The sequence below is a fragment of the Dama dama genome, chromosome 21, assembly GCF_033118175.1.
Source record: "Dama dama isolate Ldn47 chromosome 21, ASM3311817v1, whole genome shotgun sequence".
Classification (NCBI taxonomy): domain Eukaryota; kingdom Metazoa; phylum Chordata; class Mammalia; order Artiodactyla; family Cervidae; genus Dama; species Dama dama.
The window spans coordinates 3,578,657-3,598,403 of NC_083701.1; the positions used below are offsets into that span (position 1 = coordinate 3,578,657).

At 54.7% G+C, this 19,747-nt stretch overlaps 1 protein-coding gene across 1 annotated transcript in view; it reads left to right on the forward strand.

The window, feature by feature from the left end:
* The window catches only part of LOC133042249 (maestro heat-like repeat family member 5), a 65,378-nt gene that overhangs the window by 6,980 nt on the left and 38,651 nt on the right, over nucleotides 1-19,747 (forward strand). The window contains 10 exon segments of the mRNA XM_061122782.1: nucleotides 3,029-3,174; nucleotides 3,804-3,932; nucleotides 6,656-6,815; nucleotides 8,285-8,337; nucleotides 15,438-15,545; nucleotides 15,825-15,941; nucleotides 16,814-16,933; nucleotides 17,898-18,044; nucleotides 18,672-18,794; nucleotides 19,615-19,694. Coding sequence (XP_060978765.1) covers nucleotides 3,029-3,174; nucleotides 3,804-3,932; nucleotides 6,656-6,815; nucleotides 8,285-8,337; nucleotides 15,438-15,545; nucleotides 15,825-15,941; nucleotides 16,814-16,933; nucleotides 17,898-18,044; nucleotides 18,672-18,794; nucleotides 19,615-19,694 — 1,183 coding nt within the window.

Sequence of the window (19,747 nt, forward strand, 5' to 3'; positions counted from 1 at the left end):
CCTGAGGTGAGAAGAGGCCTGGGGAAGGGGGTCAGAGCAGGCCCACCCTCCAGGACACTGAGGTGAGAAGAGGCCTGGGGAAGGGGGTCAGAGCAGGCCCACCCTCCAGGACCCTGAGGTGAGAAGAGGCCTGAGGAAGGGGGTCAGAGCAGGCCCACCCTCCAGGACCCTGGGGTGAGAAGAGGCCTGAGGAAGGGGGTCAGAGCAGGCCCACCCTCCAGGACACTAAGGTGAGAAGAGGCCTGGGGAAGGGGGTCAGAGCAGGCCCACCCTCCAGGACCCTGGGGTGTCAAGAGGCCTGGGGAAGGGGGTCAGAGCAGGCCCACCCTCCAGGACACTAAGGTGAGAAGAGGCCTGGGGAAGGGGGTCAGAGCAGGCCCACCCTCCAGGATCCTGGGGTGAGAAGAGGCCTGGGGAAGGGGGTCAGAGCAGGCCCACCCCCCAGGACCCTGGGGTGAGAAGAGGCCTGGGGAAGGGGGTCAGAGCAGGCCCACCCTCCAGGACACTGAGGTGAGAAGAGGCCTGGGGAAGGGGGTCAAAGCAGGCCCACCCTCCAGGATCCTGGGGTGAGAAGAGGCCTGGGGAAGGGGGTCAGAGCAGGCCCACCCTCCAGGACCCTGGGGTGTCAAGAGGCCTGGGGAAGGGGGTCAGAGCAGGCCCACCCTCCAGGACACTAAGGTGAGAAGAGGCCTGAGGAAGGGGGTCAGAGCAGGCCCACCCTCCAGGACACTGAGGTGAGAAGAGGCCTGGGGAAGGGGGTCAGAGCAGGCCCACCCTCCAGGATCCTGGGGTGAGAAGAGGCCTGGGGAAGGGGGTCAGAGCAGGCCCACCCTCCAGGACCCTGGGGTGTCAAGAGGCCTGGGGAAGGGGGTCAGAGCAGGCCCACCCTCCAGGACACTAAGGTGAGAAGAGGCCTGGGGAAGGGGGTCAGAGCAGGCCCACCCTCTAGGATCCTGGGGTGAGAAGAGGCCTGGGGAAGGGGGTCAGAGCAGGCCCACCCCCCAGGACCCTGAGGTGAGAAGAGGCCTGGGGAAGGGGGTCAGAGCAGGCCCACCCTCCAGGACACTGAGGTGAGAAGAGGCCTGGGGAAGGGGGTCAGAGCAGGCCCACCCTCCAGGACCCTGAGGTGAGAAGAGGCCTGAGGAAGGGGGTCAGAGCAGGCCCACCCTCCAGGACCCTGGGGTGAGAAGAGGCCTGAGGAAGGGGGTCAGAGCAGGCCCACCCTCCAGGACACTAAGGTGAGAAGAGGCCTGGGGAAGGGGGTCAGAGCAGGCCCACCCTCCAGGACCCTGGGGTGTCAAGAGGCCTGGGGAAGGGGGTCAGAGCAGGCCCACCCTCCAGGACACTAAGGTGAGAAGAGGCCTGGGGAAGGGGGTCAGAGCAGGCCCACCCTCCAGGATCCTGGGGTGAGAAGAGGCCTGGGGAAGGGGGTCAGAGCAGGCCCACCCCCCAGGACCCTGGGGTGAGAAGAGGCCTGGGGAAGGGGGTCAGAGCAGGCCCACCCTCCAGGACACTGAGGTGAGAAGAGGCCTGGGGAAGGGGGTCAAAGCAGGCCCACCCTCCAGGACCCTGAGGTGAGAAGAGGCCTGGGGAAGGGGGTCAGAGCAGGCCCACCCTCCAGGACCCTGGGGTGTCAAGAGGCCTGGGGAAGGGGGTCAGAGCAGGCCCACCCTCCAGGACCCTGGGGTGAGAAGAGGCATGGGGAAGGGGGTCAGAGCAGGCCCACCCTCCAGGACCCTGAGGTGAGAAGAGGCCTGGGGAAGGGGGTCAGAGCAGGCCCACCTTCCAGAACCCTGGGGTGACAAGAGGCATGGGGAAGGGGGTCAGAGCAGGCCCACCCTCCAGGACCCTGGGGTGTCAAGAGGCCTGGGGAAGGGGGTCAGAGCAAGCCCACCCTCCAGCACACTGAGGTGTCAAGAGGCGTGGGGCCGAGGGCCAGAACAGGCCCACCTTCTAGGACCCTGGGGTTTCAAGAGGCGTGGATTGTTTGCAGCTTTCATCACGGCCTCCTGCCCATCCTGTTTGGTCTCTTCACACTTCCTAAGACACCATCGAAAACCCAAAATGCCCTCTCTCAGCCCTTCCCTCCGCCCTCCTCCAACACCTTTCACACCCTAGAACCTCAGCTCACACCAGGCCCTCTCACTGGAATGCTTTTCCCCTGCCTTCATCCTTGTAGGCAAAGCTAAAATGCCACCCTCTCTGTGAAGCCAGTTCTGACTACCTCTCCATCTTAGGATTTATCACCCCTCCCCTCTCTGTGCCCAGGGCCTTTTATACAACTTCCCCACAGAACTCAGGTCCGCTGATACTGGGTATGGCTCTCCTGGGCTGGAGACTCCTTCAGAACAGAGCCAGGCCCTGACTTCCCTTGGGGCCACACACACAGTCTTACAGTAAATGAATACCACTGAATGTTGGGTGACTGGATGGAGGATGAAGGGGTGAGGAAAGAACAGATAGAGGGATGGAGGGATGGATGCTTAATTTATCAACAGATAGGTGGGTGGATGGGTAGATGAATTTTTAAATGGGTGAATAGTGAGTAGATGGATGGATAGATGGATGGATTTAGGAATGGAAAGTTGGATGGACCAAGGGTGGATAGATGGATAAATTTATTAATGGATGGACTGATGAATGAGCATAAGGATGAGCAGGAAGGTGGGTGGGCCGGTGGGTTGATGGATAGAAAGACATGGATAAATGTATGGGTGGATGGACAGATCGACGGACACACGGATGATAGATGTGTAAATGGATGGGTGAAAAGGAGAGTGAGCCAATGAATGGATCGAGTACTGCACGCGTGAACAAGAATGCATTCCCTGCTTGCTTTCTTGCTCCTGATCTCAAAAGGACGGCAGAGTAGTTAGGAGCCCCAGGATTTCCCAGTGTGTTCAGTTCCCCAGCACTTCCTGTCAGATCGCGGCTTCCGTTCCCAGTCCCACCCTTCCCCGCCCACCCAGTGCTGCTGGCATGCCGTGGCCTTCCCACGGCGCACCCACGCGCGTGTCTTCTGCCTCAGCCATCTGCTTCAAGCTGCTCCAGGACCTCAGTAGTTCAGACTCCGTCCACCTGAGGTACACCATCAAGAAAATCAAGAACATATCTCACGGGGCCCCCAACCTGGTGCTGGAAACCATCAGCGACTACTTTGTAAACAACCAGCAGGTGGGAGCTGTTCGGGCTCTTCAGGGCGGGCGTGGGGAGGGGAGGGGAGGGGAGGGCTAGACCCAAAACAGGTTCAGACCTTGGTTCCTCCGGACAGCAGAGCTGTGATTTGGGGCAAGTCAGTCTCCCCATGCGTCCAGCGAGCCAGCAGGGGGTGGGTGGAAAGTAGACCAACATGTGTGGACCATCCTCTGAACAGTCTCTCGATAAACTGTCGTGATTCCCAGAGATGAGAACACTGAGACTGAGAGGGGGGAAGTGATTTGCCTAAAGTCACAGTGGAGGGATGGTTGGATGGATGATTAGGGGAAAGCTCTATCTGGATTTTTTTAATGAATGGATGGATAAAAGAATGAATGGATAAATTGGTAGAATGCTCTTTAGACCCCCTTGCAGTTCCCTGAGGATGGGGACAAGTGTTTATTCATCTGTCTCTGCAGAACCTAGCTCAGGGCTGTTGACAAAGGTGTTGCTACGTGGATGGCCAAATGCGTTCACTATGCTATCTCCTCGCTGGCCTCCTTACGCACCGCCCCCCCCCCCCCCCCGCCACCGCTGCTCCCATGGCGACTCCCCACTTAATCAGATCCAACTCGTCTCTAAGCCTGTGTCCACCCTGCCGCCCACAGATCTCCACCCGGCACAAGTTCCGGCTCTTTCACATCCTAGAGGCGGTCATTGGAGCCAGTGAGTCCCTGGAGGAGACCTGGGAGAAGTCATTCATGCAGCTGGCCCTGGAGAACATGACCAAGTCCACAGTGAGTCCCCCACCCCCAACCCCCAGCAAATAGGCCATTCCACAAAGGCTTCTGGGGTGCAGGCAGCTGCCCCAGGGACCCAAAGAATGCTGGGAATGCCCAGTCTTGTGACTGACCAAGAGATTCTACCGATTTTCTCATTTTCTTACCACCAGCCCCTTCAGAGGGACAACGTCATGCACCCATTTTACAGCAGAGAAAGGTGAGGCTCAGAGAGTTCTTGACTGGTCTGTGCATCCCACCCATTCCCCAGGCAGTAACTCAGCCCTTGGCTGCCTGCCTCTGGGTCCCTGCCTATTGAAGACCAGAGGTTTGGACCTGGACCGCACATCCCCCAGCAGGTGGGGGCAGGTGCTTCTCTGGGTGCACAAGCTGGTCCAGGACTCACAGGGAGAGCAGGTGCCTCCTGGCGCCTCCATCTGCATGACGCCCAGCACGTGCCTGGCTCTGGGTCTGTCTTAGCCTCTGTGATAGGCGGTCCTGCATCCTTGCAGTCCAGCTGCTTGGGTCCTTTGCTTCTGGAAGATGCTTCCCTGATTCCCCAGGACATCGTCCCCTGTGTTTCTCTGTACTAGGCTTCAGGAACTCTCAGACCCAGAGCTCTCCAGAGTTCCTCATACTCTCATCCCACCTCTTTTTGTAAGGCATAGTTCGGGCGAGGCAGAAAAGGAAAGACGACCTCAACAGAAGTGGGTTACCTTTATTCAGGCAAGGAGGGGCGACAGTTGGCCTAATGACAGGCTGAGCGCCGAAAGGGATCAGGGAAGCTTCATACTTATAGGGAGGTTTGTGGAAGCGATAAGGGAAACGTCAATCAGGCGGGATATTTTGAGTATTCTTTTGTTGAGATGACATTTGTAGTTGGGCAGGGGGTGATAAGTCTTCTGGGTGGGTGTAGGGGCTGGTAGGTTTCCGGACACGGGGTGATAAGTCCCAGATAGATGCAACTGGCTTGGAGCATCAGGGTGGAACTAAAGTTATGCTTTGATTTCTCCGATTCAGCAAGGGGCCTTTGAGACTGTTGTTCTCTTTTCTAGGCCCAAAAGACCCCTTCACTTTTTCCACCTCTCTGTCCTTCATTCTCCTCTCTGAGGAGCCATCATCTTCCAAATCTTTGACTGCATTTTCTATGCACATCCATGAGCCTTTAACTTTCAGGACATCTTAGTCTTTGTCCTCAGAATGTTCCCATTTCATCCTGTTAATAGCTTCACAGATGCAGTGTTTTCCCTTATCTCTCAGGATATTAAAGGGACTGTTTTGCTTCAAGCTTTATCTCTCTGCTTGGCCTCTATTTCCTCCGAGTAGCTTTTCTTTGGGTTTCATCGGGTTTGTGGTTTTGGCTATGGTTTTGGTCCCTCCCACATCCGTGGCCTTCTCTGTGTGGCCATCTGCATGTGCTTACGAGCTGCTAGGATGCTCTGGGCACACAGGTGGGTGATGAGATTGGGGGTCCACAGCAGAGTTACGAGGTGAGCCCTCTACTGTCCTCCGTGTGTCCCCGTCCCCGTATCAGCACCTCAGTGTCGTTCCTCTCGGGCCATCCAGATCTCCCAGGGAAGACCTGATCTGGGGCTCAGCCCCGCGCGGCAGAGTGGAGAACCTGACCCAGGAAGTGCCTGTCCCCGGCATTCGCGGGCCTGGCCTCCCCACCCAGAGACCCTCAGCCTGGCCTCTCCAGAGACCCTGTGGGTGTGCAGACTGGGGAAGGGATCTGGGCGCTTGACTTCGCACCCATCTGCCCTCTCCCCGGCCCCCCTAGCTGTAAGCATCTGGGAGATGCACCCCCCAGGATTTCTACCAGACCACGTGTGGTGTCGGCGGGGGCAAGTTCTCAGCTTGCTTCACCGCCTGCTTAGTGCTCAGCCCAGTTACCTCACCCAGAGGGGTGGCTATCGCCCTTGGTAAAAACCTCCTAAATGTAGGGTACTTGAGGTCTTTTCCTGAAAGAGCAAAATCAGATTCAACCCCTCATCTTAACAAGAAGCCCTCATAGTCACCCTTTGAACAAATCATAAATGATATAACGATTTCACATGATGCCCAGACAGCACTGAGAAAAGCCCTGAGTGTGGCAACACAGCGGGAAATCTCATGGACAGTCTCAGACAGCGGTCTGAGGCTGCCCCTCGAGCAGAGCGTGGTGGGCCTGGCTGGGGTGCAGGGAGGGCAGGGGGCTGGCCAGCTGGGCCTCTGCCCCTGGGATGCTGACACCGACTCCTCATGCCCGAGATCTCGGGGCAGAAGCAGAGACTGTGCTTCTGAATCCCTGGTGGTTAAGACTCCAAGGCTGTGATGTTGTCCTAAGCTCCCAGGAGTTCCGGAAAGAAGTGACATCAAGTAGAGCCTTCAGGACGTGTGTCCAGAGTGTAGGCGTTGGAGCAAGCTTTCAAAATGGGCTAGCATTTGAACAGACAGGGCGAGTGGGCACTGTATTCCAGGCGGGAGACAGCATCTGTGCAAAGGCTCCGCAGCAGGGATAATGACGATGGGCTTCTGGACCAGGAAGAGGCCCAGGGATGTGGATATTCACGTGTGATCCTGAGCCCTGGGGATGAGCCTCACCGTCACCTGCCCACTCTGCGTGTCAGGCTCCCTCGGCCTCAGTTTTCCATCCAAAACCTGGGTTGACAGTAGCTGTCTTGCCCACCAAACCAGACCCCACGTGTGAGATGTCAAGGCTCCATCTGAGCACCCACTCTTCCTCTCCGCCCCCCGCCCAGGAGCTGGAGGAGGCCTACCAGGACGCGGCCAGCAACGTGCTGGTGGCCATCTGCAGGCACTCGTGGCAGGCGGTGGCCCAGCATCTGGAGACCGAGGTCCTGTCGGGCGTCTTCCCACACCGCAGTCTCTTCTACGTGATGGGCATCATGACCTCGGATGGTATGTCCTGCCCTCGGGGCCTGGGCCTGGCCACCCTCTGTCCGCAGGCTAGCAGGGGGCGGCAGGGCAGGCCATGAAGAGAGCAGGAGGGGCCGGCAGGGCTGCTGACCCGCGGGACACCCTCGGGACCGAGATCAGCTGCACAAGAGGGAAGCCAGCCAGACGGCCGCAGGCTGCGGCCGGGACACCCCCACGGCCCGTCTGTGCCGCCCGTCCCGACGAGGCCACGCTCCTGCCCTTGGCGTTTCAGCCGCAGGCCTGGACACAGCCCGGGCGGAGCGCGGGGGTTCCAGGAGGGAGGCCTGCTCTGCCGCGTGCTCCGCGGTCCTCTCCATGGGTTCCCGGCAGACAGACAGGCCAAGCTCCCAGACTGTGCGACAGGCACCAGCCCCGGGGGCTGCACGCTGCAGCCCCGGGGGCTCCATGTTCCTGTGCCACCTCCGTGGCTGCTGCCTCTGAACCACTGGAAGGGCCACCTTGCATAGTGGGGGGTCTCTGAGGACCCCCGGGGAGGACTCACGGGGGGGAGGTCTTACCAGGATGAGGCTCAGCTAACACTCTTTGAGTTCCTGTCGTGTGCCTGGCTCTGCCATTGGGAGCTCACAGCCTCGCCAGGGAGGCACACTCCACCTCCCATCCATCACTCATTCATTCATTCACAAGCATGAGCTGAACTCACTGCTGTCTGCCCCGGTGGCCATCAGGGAGGACTTCCCAGAGGAGGCAGCCAACTCTGAGCCATGCCTTGCGGGATGAGTAGGGGTTTGAGGAGGAAATGGTGTGAGTACACCTCGGGGCCTTAGGGAGGAGCTAGTCAACAGCCTCAGCTGGGGGGTTGAAGTGAGGGGGAAAAATGGGTGTGGCAGATCTGCTGTCTCCAGGGCGACCCAGAGGGGAGGCCTCAGAGGCTGTGCTTGGGAATAAGGCTGGGAGGAGGCAGGCCTCAGCTTGGCTCGGCTGTGCACCCCTCCCCTGGAGCTGACAGGCTGGGTGGAGGTCCCTCTGTGCCTCGGGTCACCTCTGAGACCCCCCAGAGCAATCCCCGAAGTGGCCCCTCTTTCTGAGGTTGGGTTTCCAAAGCTCCATAAAGGCTTTCCAGCCCCAGTGTGCCCCTCTGGGCCTTGTTTTCCCACCGTTGAGGAGACCCAAGCACATCCCAAGGGACCTTGCCCAGAGGGAACCCTCTATTCCACTGTGGGTGAGCCTGAGGCCCAGAGAGGGAACCTGACCCACCTGAGGTCACACAGCAGGGATGGCAGGACCATGACACCAGCCCAGTGCTATGGAGCCCCAAGCCCAGCTCACCATCCTCGGAGCTCACCTCCCCCAGGGAGCCGGATAATCCCAGGACAACGCAGTCCTGACTCAGTCATGTCCAAGGAATGGGGGAGATGGAGCCCAAGACCCAGCCCCGGCCGTGGACATAGGACCTGGCCTCCAGTGACCACCACCTCCGCTCTCTCCCTCAGAGAATCTCTTCAAGGAGGGAGAGAAGGCTGGCTGGGAAGAGCAGCTGGCCAAGGTAGGGAGGGAGCCCAGACATGGGGGCCCTCTGTGGGGCTGATGGGGGGTGAGGGTGGGCACGCACTCAGCCCTGGGGGGACGGAGGAGGCTCAGGACGGGAGGCGGAGGGCGGGCAAGGCTGGTACCGAGGAGCTGCAGGGTCCCTGGGAGTGAGGATGTGAACTGTGGTCTCTAGACTCCTGGCACAGAGCAAGTGTGCAACACACACAAGGCCCTTCCTGCCCACCCTGGGGTCTAGGTCCGTGACTAAGGGGCCCAGAGAGGACACGGAGGCCAGATGGGAGAGCAGAGGGGCAAGGAGGAGGGCGGTGGGGACTGAAGTCGTCACAGCGAGGACGGGTGTCATGCTGCTCCCGCTCCAACCACACATCACGTGGCCAGGAGAAGGGACGCCGGGCCCTGGCAGGCCTGGATTCAAGTCCAGGTTCAACCAACCACAGTTGTGTGTCCTGGGTGACCTACTTTGCCTCTCTGTACCTTATTTCCTCCTCTATCAAATGGGGGTGAAGGTACCAACCTCCAATGCTTGCTGTGAAATGATAGGAAATAATCTACACGGTGTCTGGCATTCTGCGTGACAGATAGGAAGCCCTCACTCACTCCATTAGTTATTATTATCATATAGTAGCAGCAGAATAGTTGTAATTAAATAGCATTTAGTGGAAATAACACCGCCAGCAGCAGCAATACAGGTAATTAATAGAAAAATAAGACAGAAAATCACTAAGGACATAGAAGACTTGAACAACATAATTAACCGAATTGATCTAATTGACATTCTTTTCAAATGTAAATGGAACATTCACCAAGACAGATCATTTGCTGGGCTATATATCAGGTTTCAATAAATTTAAAAGGACTGAAATCAAACAGAATACATTCTCTGCCCAGAACATCAATTAGAGATCAATACCAAATACATCTGGACAAATTCCAAATGTTTGGAAATTAGACAACACTCTTTTAAATAACCCACAAGTCATAGAAGAAATCACAAGGAAAATTAGAAAATATTTTGAAATGAATATTAAAGAAAGCACAATATGAAAAATTGAAAAATTTGTGGGGCTCAACAAAAAACAATGCTTAGAAGAAATTTATACTTGTAATGCCCATATTAGAAAAGAAAAAAGATAAAATCTATTATCTAAACTCCATTTAAAGGAGCCATCCCCAAAGTGCAAATTAAGCCCAAAGTAGAGGAAAGAAAATAATAAAAAGTAGAGGAAAAATCAAATTTTTTTAAATGGACAAACAATAAAGAGTGAATAACACCAAAAGTAGGTTTTTCAAATATATTAATAAAATGATAAGCTCTTTGATAAGCTGATCAAGAAAATAAAAAATATTCATTATCAGTAAAGATGGAGTATCACTGAACAACTTTAAACATGGAAGGGTAATAAAATATGATTCCAATAAATTAGGCAATTTAGATTGAATAAACAAATTCCCTAGAAAACACAAACCACAAAACTGACAAGAGAAGAAACAGAGGACCTGAGTAGCCCTGGATAAAAGAAATTGGAGTCATATTTTATAAACCTTCCCACAGGCTTCACTGGTGAATTCCATCACAAGTTAAAGTGTTAGTCGCTCAGTCATGTCTGACTCTGAGACCCTTTGGTCTGTAGCCCGCCAGGCTCCTCTGTCCATGGGATTCTCCAGGCAAGAACACTGAAGTGGGTTGCCATGCCCTTCTCCAGAGCATCTTCCCAACCCAGGGATTCAGCCTGGGTCTCCTGCTTTGCCGACAGATTCTCTATCATCTGAGCCACCAGGGAAGCCCGTCACAAGTTAATGCAGAAATATTACCCATTCTGTCCAAATTCTCTCAGAAAATAGAGGAAGAAGGAACAGTCTTGAAACCATCTTATGAGGCCAGCACAACTCCAACACCAAAGCCAGAAGAAGACATTACAAGAAAGCTATAAACCAATATCTTTCATGAAGATGAACTCAAAAATATTTAGCAAAAGATTAGCAAGAAAAATCTGCCTTTTTGTTCACCTACCTGGAATCTCTCACATCCCAGCCCTTTGGAGTTTTTACAGAGACCTTGTTGATAGGTGTGATTCACGAAACCGCTGGCGGCTGATAATTAAAGTCCACCTCTCGCCCTCTCGCCTCTCTGAAGGTTGAGAGGTGGGTCAGAGTTCCAACTGTCGATCCAGGATTGGTTCTCCTGGCAACTCGCCCTCATCCTGGGTGGAGAGCCAGGGGCTCTCCAGAAGTGGAGCCAGGCTTCTTGTGAACAACAAAAGACACCTAACTTTACTGCTCTCCTCACTTAGGAAAGGGTTTTAGGAGCTCTGTGCCGGAAGATGAAGACCATGTGTATATTTTTAGTAGAAGTCGCAGCATCACATTGAGGAAGGCTCTTCACAAAGCAGGAGTGGGAGGAAACCAGCATCTATGGAAACGCTGCCACTCACTTACCTTATGATGAATGAATGACACCTTCCCACTAAGATCAGAATAAGGCGAAGAGGTCCACAGTCTCCACTTCTGGTCAACAGTGCACTGAAGTCCTAACCAGGGCCTAAGGTAAGAGACAGGTGAAAACAGATATACGGATTGCAATGGAAAATGAAAAACTGTCTTTCTTTGCAGACAACATGATTGCATACACAGAAAATCTCACAGTTTTTTAAATTCTGGAACTATTAATTACTAATAATTGAATTTAGCAAGATCTCAGGGTATAGAATCAATATGCAAATGTCAACTGAATTTCTGTGTACTAATAATAAACAATTGGAAAATAAACTTCTAAAAAACTATGATGCAGTCACATTAAAAACATGAAAGACTCAGATAAATTTAACAGAATATGGGCAAGATCTTTACAAAACACTGCAAAAAGAAATTAAATAAAACCGAAATAAACGCAGATAAATGATCATAGATAACGAGAGTCGATAATGTTAAGATGTCAATTCTAAAAATTGATTTGTGTATTGGCACTGTGATGCCAACCAACTTCATTACGAAAAAAGGAACTTTAATGCCTGCCTCGAACCATTCACAAAAGTTAATTTGAGATGGGCCCACGGCCTAAATATTAAAAACACGAAAAACTTCTTGAGGAAAATACTGGAGACAATCTTTCCTTTATCTTGAGGCAGGTAAATATTTCTTGGAACCCAGACACCATTCATCATAAAAAAAATTTTTAATGGATAAATTGGATTCCATCTGAATTAAAGCTTCTGCTCATCCAACAATACTACAAGGAAAGTGAAAAAGGGGAAATCAGAGACACGAGAAAATACTCACAAGACATATCTCTGGCAAGGGATTGTATCCAGAATAAGTGAAGAACTCTTCCAAAATCAGGGAGAAAAGAGAAACAGCTCAATTGCAAAAGTGAACAAAAGAGTTAAGTAGGCATGTCACAGAGGAAGGCAGATGAATGACCAAAAGCCAAAGACACAACGGTCAGCATCTTGAGTCCTCAGGGAAATGTCAGTTAACATCCGAGAGCAGCCTCCACCCACCCACGGACAGAGCTCAAAGGAGAAAGAAAGGCTCCGCTAAATGCTGGTGGTGAAGTGCCCGCTGCGGGTGGGACGGGGAAACCTGCTTGGAAAACTGACATTTTCTTATACAGTTAGGACCCGGCAGTTCCACTTTTAGGTACTAACCCCAGAGGCATGAAACACTTGTACACAAAATTACACACAGAAGCATGTTCCCAGCAGCCTCATTCGTAAGAGCCTCAGACTAGAAACAACCTGTACTGGGCAGACTCATCCCCTCCCAAAGATCTGAAATCAATTACTTGCTCACCCACCTGAGGAAACTGCAGAGAGGAGAGCAAGTTACACCGAAGCTGAGCAGCAGAAATGAAAAAATAAAAATCAGAGGAGTCAACTGGAATGAGCGTGCAACAGCACGGTGAATCTCAAACACACACTGAGGGCAAAAACAGCAGACACAGGGCTTCCGCGGCAGATCCGGTGGTTAAGAATCGCTTTGCAGTGCAAGGAACATTGGTTTGATCCCTGGTCCAGGAAGATTCCACATGCCCAGGAGCAACTAATCCCAAGTGCCACGAATACTGAGACTCCTCTCTGGAGCCAGCGAGCCATAGCTACGGAATGAAGCCCATGCTTCTAGAGCCCGAGCCCCACAAGCAGAGAAGCCACTGCAGTGAGAAGCCCATGAGCCACAGTTAAGAGGAGCCCTCAGCTAGAGAAAGCCCACTCGCAGCAGCGAACACCACAGCCAAAGAATGAATCAACACATCTCTTTAAGAAATACCAGACACAGAAAAGCACACACCGCACGATTCCAGTTGTACAAAATTCTGGAAGAATTTTAACCTTATGGCAGGCAAACTAAATCAAACCGGTCTTGTGGGGATGGAGGTTAACTAGGAGTGAGCATGAGAGAGCTTTCTGGGGCAGTCAGAAATGGTCCAGATCTTGACGGGATAAGACATTACTTTGCCAACAGAGGCCCGTCTGGTCAAAGCTATGGTTTTTCCAGTACTCACGTATGGATGTGAGAGTTGGACTATAAAGAAAGCTGAGCGCAGAAGAATTGATGCGTTTGAACTGTGGTGTTGGGAAAGACTCCTGAGAGTCCCTTGGACTGCAAGGAGAACCAACCAGTCAATCCTAAAGGAGATCAGTCCTGAATATTCATGGGAAGGACTGATGCTGAAGCTGAAACTCCAATACTGTGGCCACCTGATGCAGAGAATTGACTCATTGGAAAGGACCCTGAAGCTGGGAAAGATTGAAGGCAGGAGGAGAAGGGGACAACAGAAGATGAGATGCTTGGATGGCATCACTGACTCGATGGACATGAGTTTGAGTAAACTCCGGGAGTTGGTAATGGACAGGGAAGCCTGACTAGCTGCAGTCCATGGGGTCAAAAAGAGTCAGACGTGACTGAGCGACTGAACTGAAACAATCATACGTTTGTCAAAATTCGTTGCACTACACACTGACATGTGTCTCCCTGTAAGTTAAATAGACCTCAATATTAAAATATTTAAAGCTTTAAAGAAAATTTTGGAAACAGATGTGTTTCAAATTTCAAAATATTTCAGGTTTTTTAAAAGAAATATGGACCCACCTTATATATTCTGTAAACATTCTTAGCAAGGTCTAGGACTGATGCAGAATCAGATAGATGACTACCTCTGCTGTGGAAACATGCAGAATTCACACTAATTCCCATAAATAGTGTCGCAGCAGTTTGGGCTCCGCTTTGGCCACCAAATGCTGGTACATGCTGCCATGAAAAAGACACCAAAGGTTTTGGGGGAGGGAACAGAAGCCCCTGGTGCTTCTGGAGAAATTAGGAGCTTCCAGGAGACTGGGGTTCCCTGGGCATTCGGCAGACACCTGTCCTGTGGGCGTGTGGGAGAGCCACCCAGGTTCTGCTGCACCCCAGCAAATGCACCAGGTGTGGGGCACAGCCAGGGAAGGCAGGCTCCTCTGGATTCTGCCCTGGTGTGCGTGCATGCTAAATCGCTTCAGTTGTGTATCTGACTCTCTGCGACCCTATGGACTATAGCCCACCAGCTTCCTCTGTCCATGGGATTCTCCAGGCAAGAAGGTGTAGGTTGCCATGCCCTTCTCCAGGGGATCTTCCTGACCCAGGGATCAAACCCGCATCTCATTGCTTCCTGCATTGGCAGGCTGGTTCTTTACCACCACCACCACCTGGGAAGCCCTGGAGGAGTGGAGATGGCCAATGTGCAGTGAAAGCATTAGTCACTCAGTCATGTCCCACTCTTTGCGACCCCATGAATTCTAGCTCGCCGGGCTCCTCTGTCCATAGGAATCTCCAGGCAAGAGTACTGGAGTGGGTAGTCATCCCCTTCTCCAGGGGATCTTCCCGACCCAGGGATCAAACCCAGGTCTCCTGCATTGTAGGCAGATTCTTTACCATCTGTGCCACCAGGGAAGCCTTAGCCTAGAGCAGTTTCCATTTCCAGGTCCAAGAGTGCATCACCAGAGGGGGTGTAGACAGTCCTGCCGGCAGGCGGCGCTCTGGGCAGGTCTTCTGTCCCAAAAGGCTGTGGGATGGATGGCCCTGCTAGTGCTCCTTTAGGGTAGATCCCCAGAAAAGGAATTAATTGGGGAAATGGATGTATATAAACTATAAATTTTAGTTTACATTGCCCAAACCTGCACTTTAATGTGATCCAATCACCTCCAAAATGGTGCTGTTACTATTTCTCAATCTTGGCCAAAATGATACATCATCTTAATTTCCATTTCTTAAATATTAGTAAGGTTGAATTTATATATCTCCATTTTTAAGTGGATTGTCATCTTTTTCTTATTGGTTTATAAAGTGCTCTTTATCAATGATATTAACTCTTGGCAACAGATCACAGAAAGAAAAAAAAAACTACTGTGTCTTTCAACTTAATTTATGGTGATGGCTAAACAAACTTCTTGAAATGCTTATCTTCACATTTACCAATCTTTTCTTCTTTTAAGGTATTTGGGTTGGGAGCATAATTAGGAGTCTCTCCACCAGAAAGAATCTTAGGATCAAAATCTTAGACGACTTGTATTGTGGAAACCAGGAACACTAAAAATAGAGAGGCTGTATATTTATCATCATAAAATGATGCTGTGTTAGGGCTTTTAGGACTTTATGTTTAGAAGGGACTTCTCATTCATTTATTTGATCGTTGGTTCATTTATTCCTTCATTCAAAAATACTAACAGAGTGTCAACTACTTGTCGGGCACTGTTTTAGGTGCTGGGGAGACAGCCATGGGCAAACAAGACCAACCTTGCCCCCCCAGGCACCCACACTGTGGTGCAGCCACCTTGAGGGGACGCGCCACTGGGCCTCTATGACAGCCAGGCCTCGGCCCAGCCCTGGGGACATAGTCAGGCTCCTGGTTTCCAGCCCCTCCTGGAGAACTTCCAGGGAGGGACACCCTGAAGAATGAGTCTCGTCCCCAAGGGCAAGCGAACAAGTCAGAGAGCGGGCCTGGAGCCTCAGGAGTGGGGAGTGGGGAGGAGGACAGCAGTCAGGACCCCAAGCAGCTGGGGGCGGGCCAGGCTGGGGGAGACTCAGACAGAGACCCTCTGCCCGCCCACCCCTGTCTGCTCACAGATGGCCATCAAGTCGGTGCCATTTCTGAACAGAGAAGCGTGGTCCAAGGAGCTGCTGGGGGCACTCACCAAGCCTGACCAGACACAGCAGGAACAGCCCCCGGAGAAGGTGGGCCACCCGCATCCCTGGTGCCCACCGCACAGGCCCAGGGCTCTGTCCACGGGACCCCCACCCAGAGCAAGCCCCAGGCCCCCAAAAGAAACAGAGGGCGCGGGCCGGGCCGCAGGACTTGCAGCCACACCCTTGACGCTTCACCACCAGGCCAGGGATTGCTGGTCACAAAGCAGAGGGGCGAGAGGGCCTGCAGGGGAAGTGGCAGACCGCCCGGTGGACAGGGGCGCAGAGAGGTGGTTCAGGCTCAAGACAGGAAGCTGAACCCTTCCCCAGGCCTTCCTGTTCATCTACTATGGGCTGATGCTCCAAGCCTCAGAAAACGGCACCACGGTCAGGACACACCTGAAAACCCTGCTGGAAACGTCCCACCAGTGGTCCAAGCAGAGGGAGGTAAGGCTGCAAGACCACTCAATGCCAACTGCCTGACCCTGACCACAGGATTAGCCTGAGCCTGGTCACACTCCGACCCCTGACCTGAGCCCTGACCCTGGTCACACAGGCCTGAGCCCTGGCCCTGGTCATGCACTCTGAGTCCTGAGCCTGGTTACACTGTGAGCACTGACCCCGGTCACACTCTGACCCCTGACCCTGGTCGCACTCTGACCCCTGACCCCGGTCACACTCCAAGCCCTGACCCCGGTCACACTCTGAGCCCTGACCCTGGTCACACTCAGAGCCCCGCCCCTGGTCATACTCCGACCCCTGACCCTGGTCACACTCCGAGCCCCGCCCCTGGTCACACTCCGACCCCTGACCCTGGTCCCACTCAGAGCCCCGCCCCTGGTCATACTCTGACCCCTGACCCTGGTCACACTCCGAGCCCCGCCCCTGGTCACACTCCGACCCCTGACCCTGGTCACACTCTGAGCCCTGACCCCAGTCACACTCCGACCCCTGACCCTGGTCACACTCCGACCCCTGACCCTGGTCACATACTGAGCCCTGACCCTGGTCCTACTCTGACCCCTGACCCTGGTCCCACTCCAAGCCCATCACAGCTGTGTCCTCTTCCTTGTCTCCTGGACCCTCCCCTGCTCTGGTGCGGGGCTGCTGAGACCTGGGGATGGGGAGGCAGCGGTAGCAGGGCTCCATAGTGTCACCTCTCCCCCTACCCCACCCTTGCCTCCAGCCCCCATAAAGAGACGCCCCCACAAGGCTGGGCTCAGACGTGTGTGTCCTCCCAGGCTAGTGGGAGGCAGGTGCCCTGTGCCCTCGGACAAGCCCCCAGCCCACGTCAGTGACCCCGGCCCACGCCCCCACAGGGCATTGCGCTCACTGTGGGGCTGGCTGCCGCCCGCCACCTGGACCACGTCTGGGCCATCCTGAAGCAGTTTGGCCGCAGCACGCCCGTCAAGTGGAGCCTCAACAGCTTCTCCCGCAAGGTGCTGGCTCTCCAGCGGCCGGAGGCCTGGGCTGCAGACAGGGATGCTTGGCCTCTGTGGGGTGGGGGCTCCTGGGGCCGATTACGGGGAAAGGCTGTGGGCCGCGCCCCCAGCCTCTGGCCCACCTCTGCAACAGCGCGCGTGGCCCCCGCGCCACAATTTACCCCTCCTCGATGGTGCTCCCTCTTTCCCACCGGGCTGCAGGGAGCCCAGCTGTGAGGCCAACACAGCAGGGGCTCCAGGGACAGCTCCCGCGTGGCTGCCTTCCTGCCGCGTGGTGGTTGGTGGCTCTTTGATCCTGGGCCTCGTCCAAAGCAGGAGACCAGGGCCCAAGGCCAGCCCCGGGGAGCTCCCGAGGGGGAAGCAGTGGCAGTGACCCCAGGAGGCGAGCCAGGATAGTACGGAGGGGGTGAGTGAGAACCAGGACCACAGCCAAGGTCTGGCCTCCTTGCAGTGCTGCACCCAGCAGCTGGTAGAGCAGCGGCTGGGACCCGAGGCTCAGACCCCCACAGAGGGTCTGGTCACTGACGGGCTGCAGGATCATTGTGTCCTCAGGGGACATTGAGGGCCCCACTCTCAGGGTCTCACCTGGAGCCAACGCACCGGGTGCCCCATCACTGTCTCTCTAGGTCCAGACACGCCCCTCCCAGGCTCCCAGAGCCTAAGGTGGGACAGACGGGGGCCAGGCCACCCCAAGGCCAGAAGGGTGGGGGGCTTAGACTCCAGCCCATTCTTGCAGAGACAAGGACCCCCGGGTACACCTCCAAGTGACCCCACAAGACCCAGCCCTCCACCCTAGGGAGACAGCTCCATCTCCCCATTTTCCTTGTGAGATAAACTGAGGTCTGCCCTGCCACCAGGACCCCGCTAGGGCCTGGGGTACCTCCCGTCACCACACCCCAGGGGAAGGCTCAGCAGGGCCCCATGCACCTGACCCACCCCGCCCCCACCCCACTGTGCCCAGAACTCGGAGGACCTGCGGTGGAAGTGGGCCAGCAGCACCATCCTCCTCGCCTACGGCCAGATGGCAGACAAGGCCAAGGCCCACATCCTCCCATGGGTGGACAACATCCTATCCAGCATGGTCTTCTTTTTCCATTACAGCTACTGGGTATGACTCCCAGCCCCTCCCAGAGCCCACCAGAGCAGGGGCAGGACTAGACCCCCCAGGGACCTGGAGCCCACCAGAGTGGAGTCAGGATTAGACCCCCCCAGGGCCCCGGAGACCACCAGAGTGGGGGCAGGATTAGACGTCCCAGGGCCCCAGAGCCCACCTCTCCACCCCACCCCAACTGGCCTGGCCTCCTCCTCATCCTTCCCACCTAATGCTTCATGGGTTTTCATAGGACCCCAGCCCTCTGCCTTCCTCCTGAAAGCAAGCCCTGGGTTCTCACTCAGGAGAACTGGATGCCCCGTGATGACAGTCCCCTGACCCTGCACCCTGGGAACTGTGAGGGGCCAGGCAGCCCCTTGAGGCCACTGCACACTTGATCCTTGGGCCTGGGGTAGCCACATATCACAAGAATCTGGACACTGGGCTTCTTACAGGCACCTCCTGATGCTTAAGCATCATCAACTATTCACACTGTTAAAATCACATGGGTCCTCCCATCCTGGGGCCTATGCAGCCCCAGTCGGAGATCTCTGCTGCCATGCGTGACAGTGACCCTCCTGCTCTCCCACCCCTCTGGTGCTCCCACTCCCCGACCCATCCCCTTGCTCCGCTGTCTGACCCCAGGACGAGACCCTGAAGCAGAGCTTCCTCACGGCCATACTCATGCTGGTAGGGGCCATCAGCTGCAACGAGGGCGCCCAAAGCTACGAGTTCTCGCAGGTGTCCGAGCTCCTCGAGTGTCTGATGGTGAGTGCAAGGTCCTGGGGCAGGGGAAGGGCTCCCCAGGGATGGACCAGGCACTTCCCTCAAACAGCAGCACCCATGAGAGGCACCAGTGGAAGAGATGGGCCAGCTGGACTTCTAGAGCATAGACAAGCCCCTCACAGGCTTTCACACCTGGAAGCACATCCACGGCCCTCACGTGACTCACTCCCTACAGTGACCCTGAGCTGGCCAAGGACATCCACCACACAGCTGATGTGGCTGAGACCCGGGAAAGCCAGCACCATCCATTCTGCCAATACTGACCTAGCTTGCACCACTAGTTACTAGGGGTTTGGGACTTGCAGAACCTGTGGGATAGTGGAGGAAACACAGGAAACACACAAGTGATAAATAATTATGCAGTAACAAAAACAAAAATAACAGTTCTCATTTTCTGAGCCCTTCCTGTGACCCAGACATACTGCTTTGCATGCCTTGCTTCCCACCTAACACAAGGGCAATGGCATCATGTTACCTGTGAATACACGAAGCTCAGAGTAGTTTGGAGGTGTGCCCAAGGTCACGCGAGCTCATGTGTGGGTAGCTAGGATTCAGGCATGACCCGTCTGATTCTAAAGTCTATGCTCTAATTGTCTAAGGTGGCAGGGGGATGGCGGGTGGGGGCGGGGGGGGTGGGTTTCAGATCACAGAGGCCCCCTGTGAGGATCCAGAGCAGAAGCAGAATCCTGCAGGTTAGAGAGGTGCTGGGCACCCAGGCCTTTAGGCAGGAAGGAGACTTGGTGTCAGAAGTGGGACAGGCCCAGGTATGTGGAGAGACTCAGCCTTCACCCGGCATTTGCAGCTTCTGATGGAGAAGGAGCCGCAGGACATGCTGTGCACCACGACGCGCCAGCAGACCCTTAACATCATCTCCAGTCTCTGGTAGGCTCCCCGGCCCCACACGGTGCCTTGCTCAGCATCCGCCCTCAGCCTCA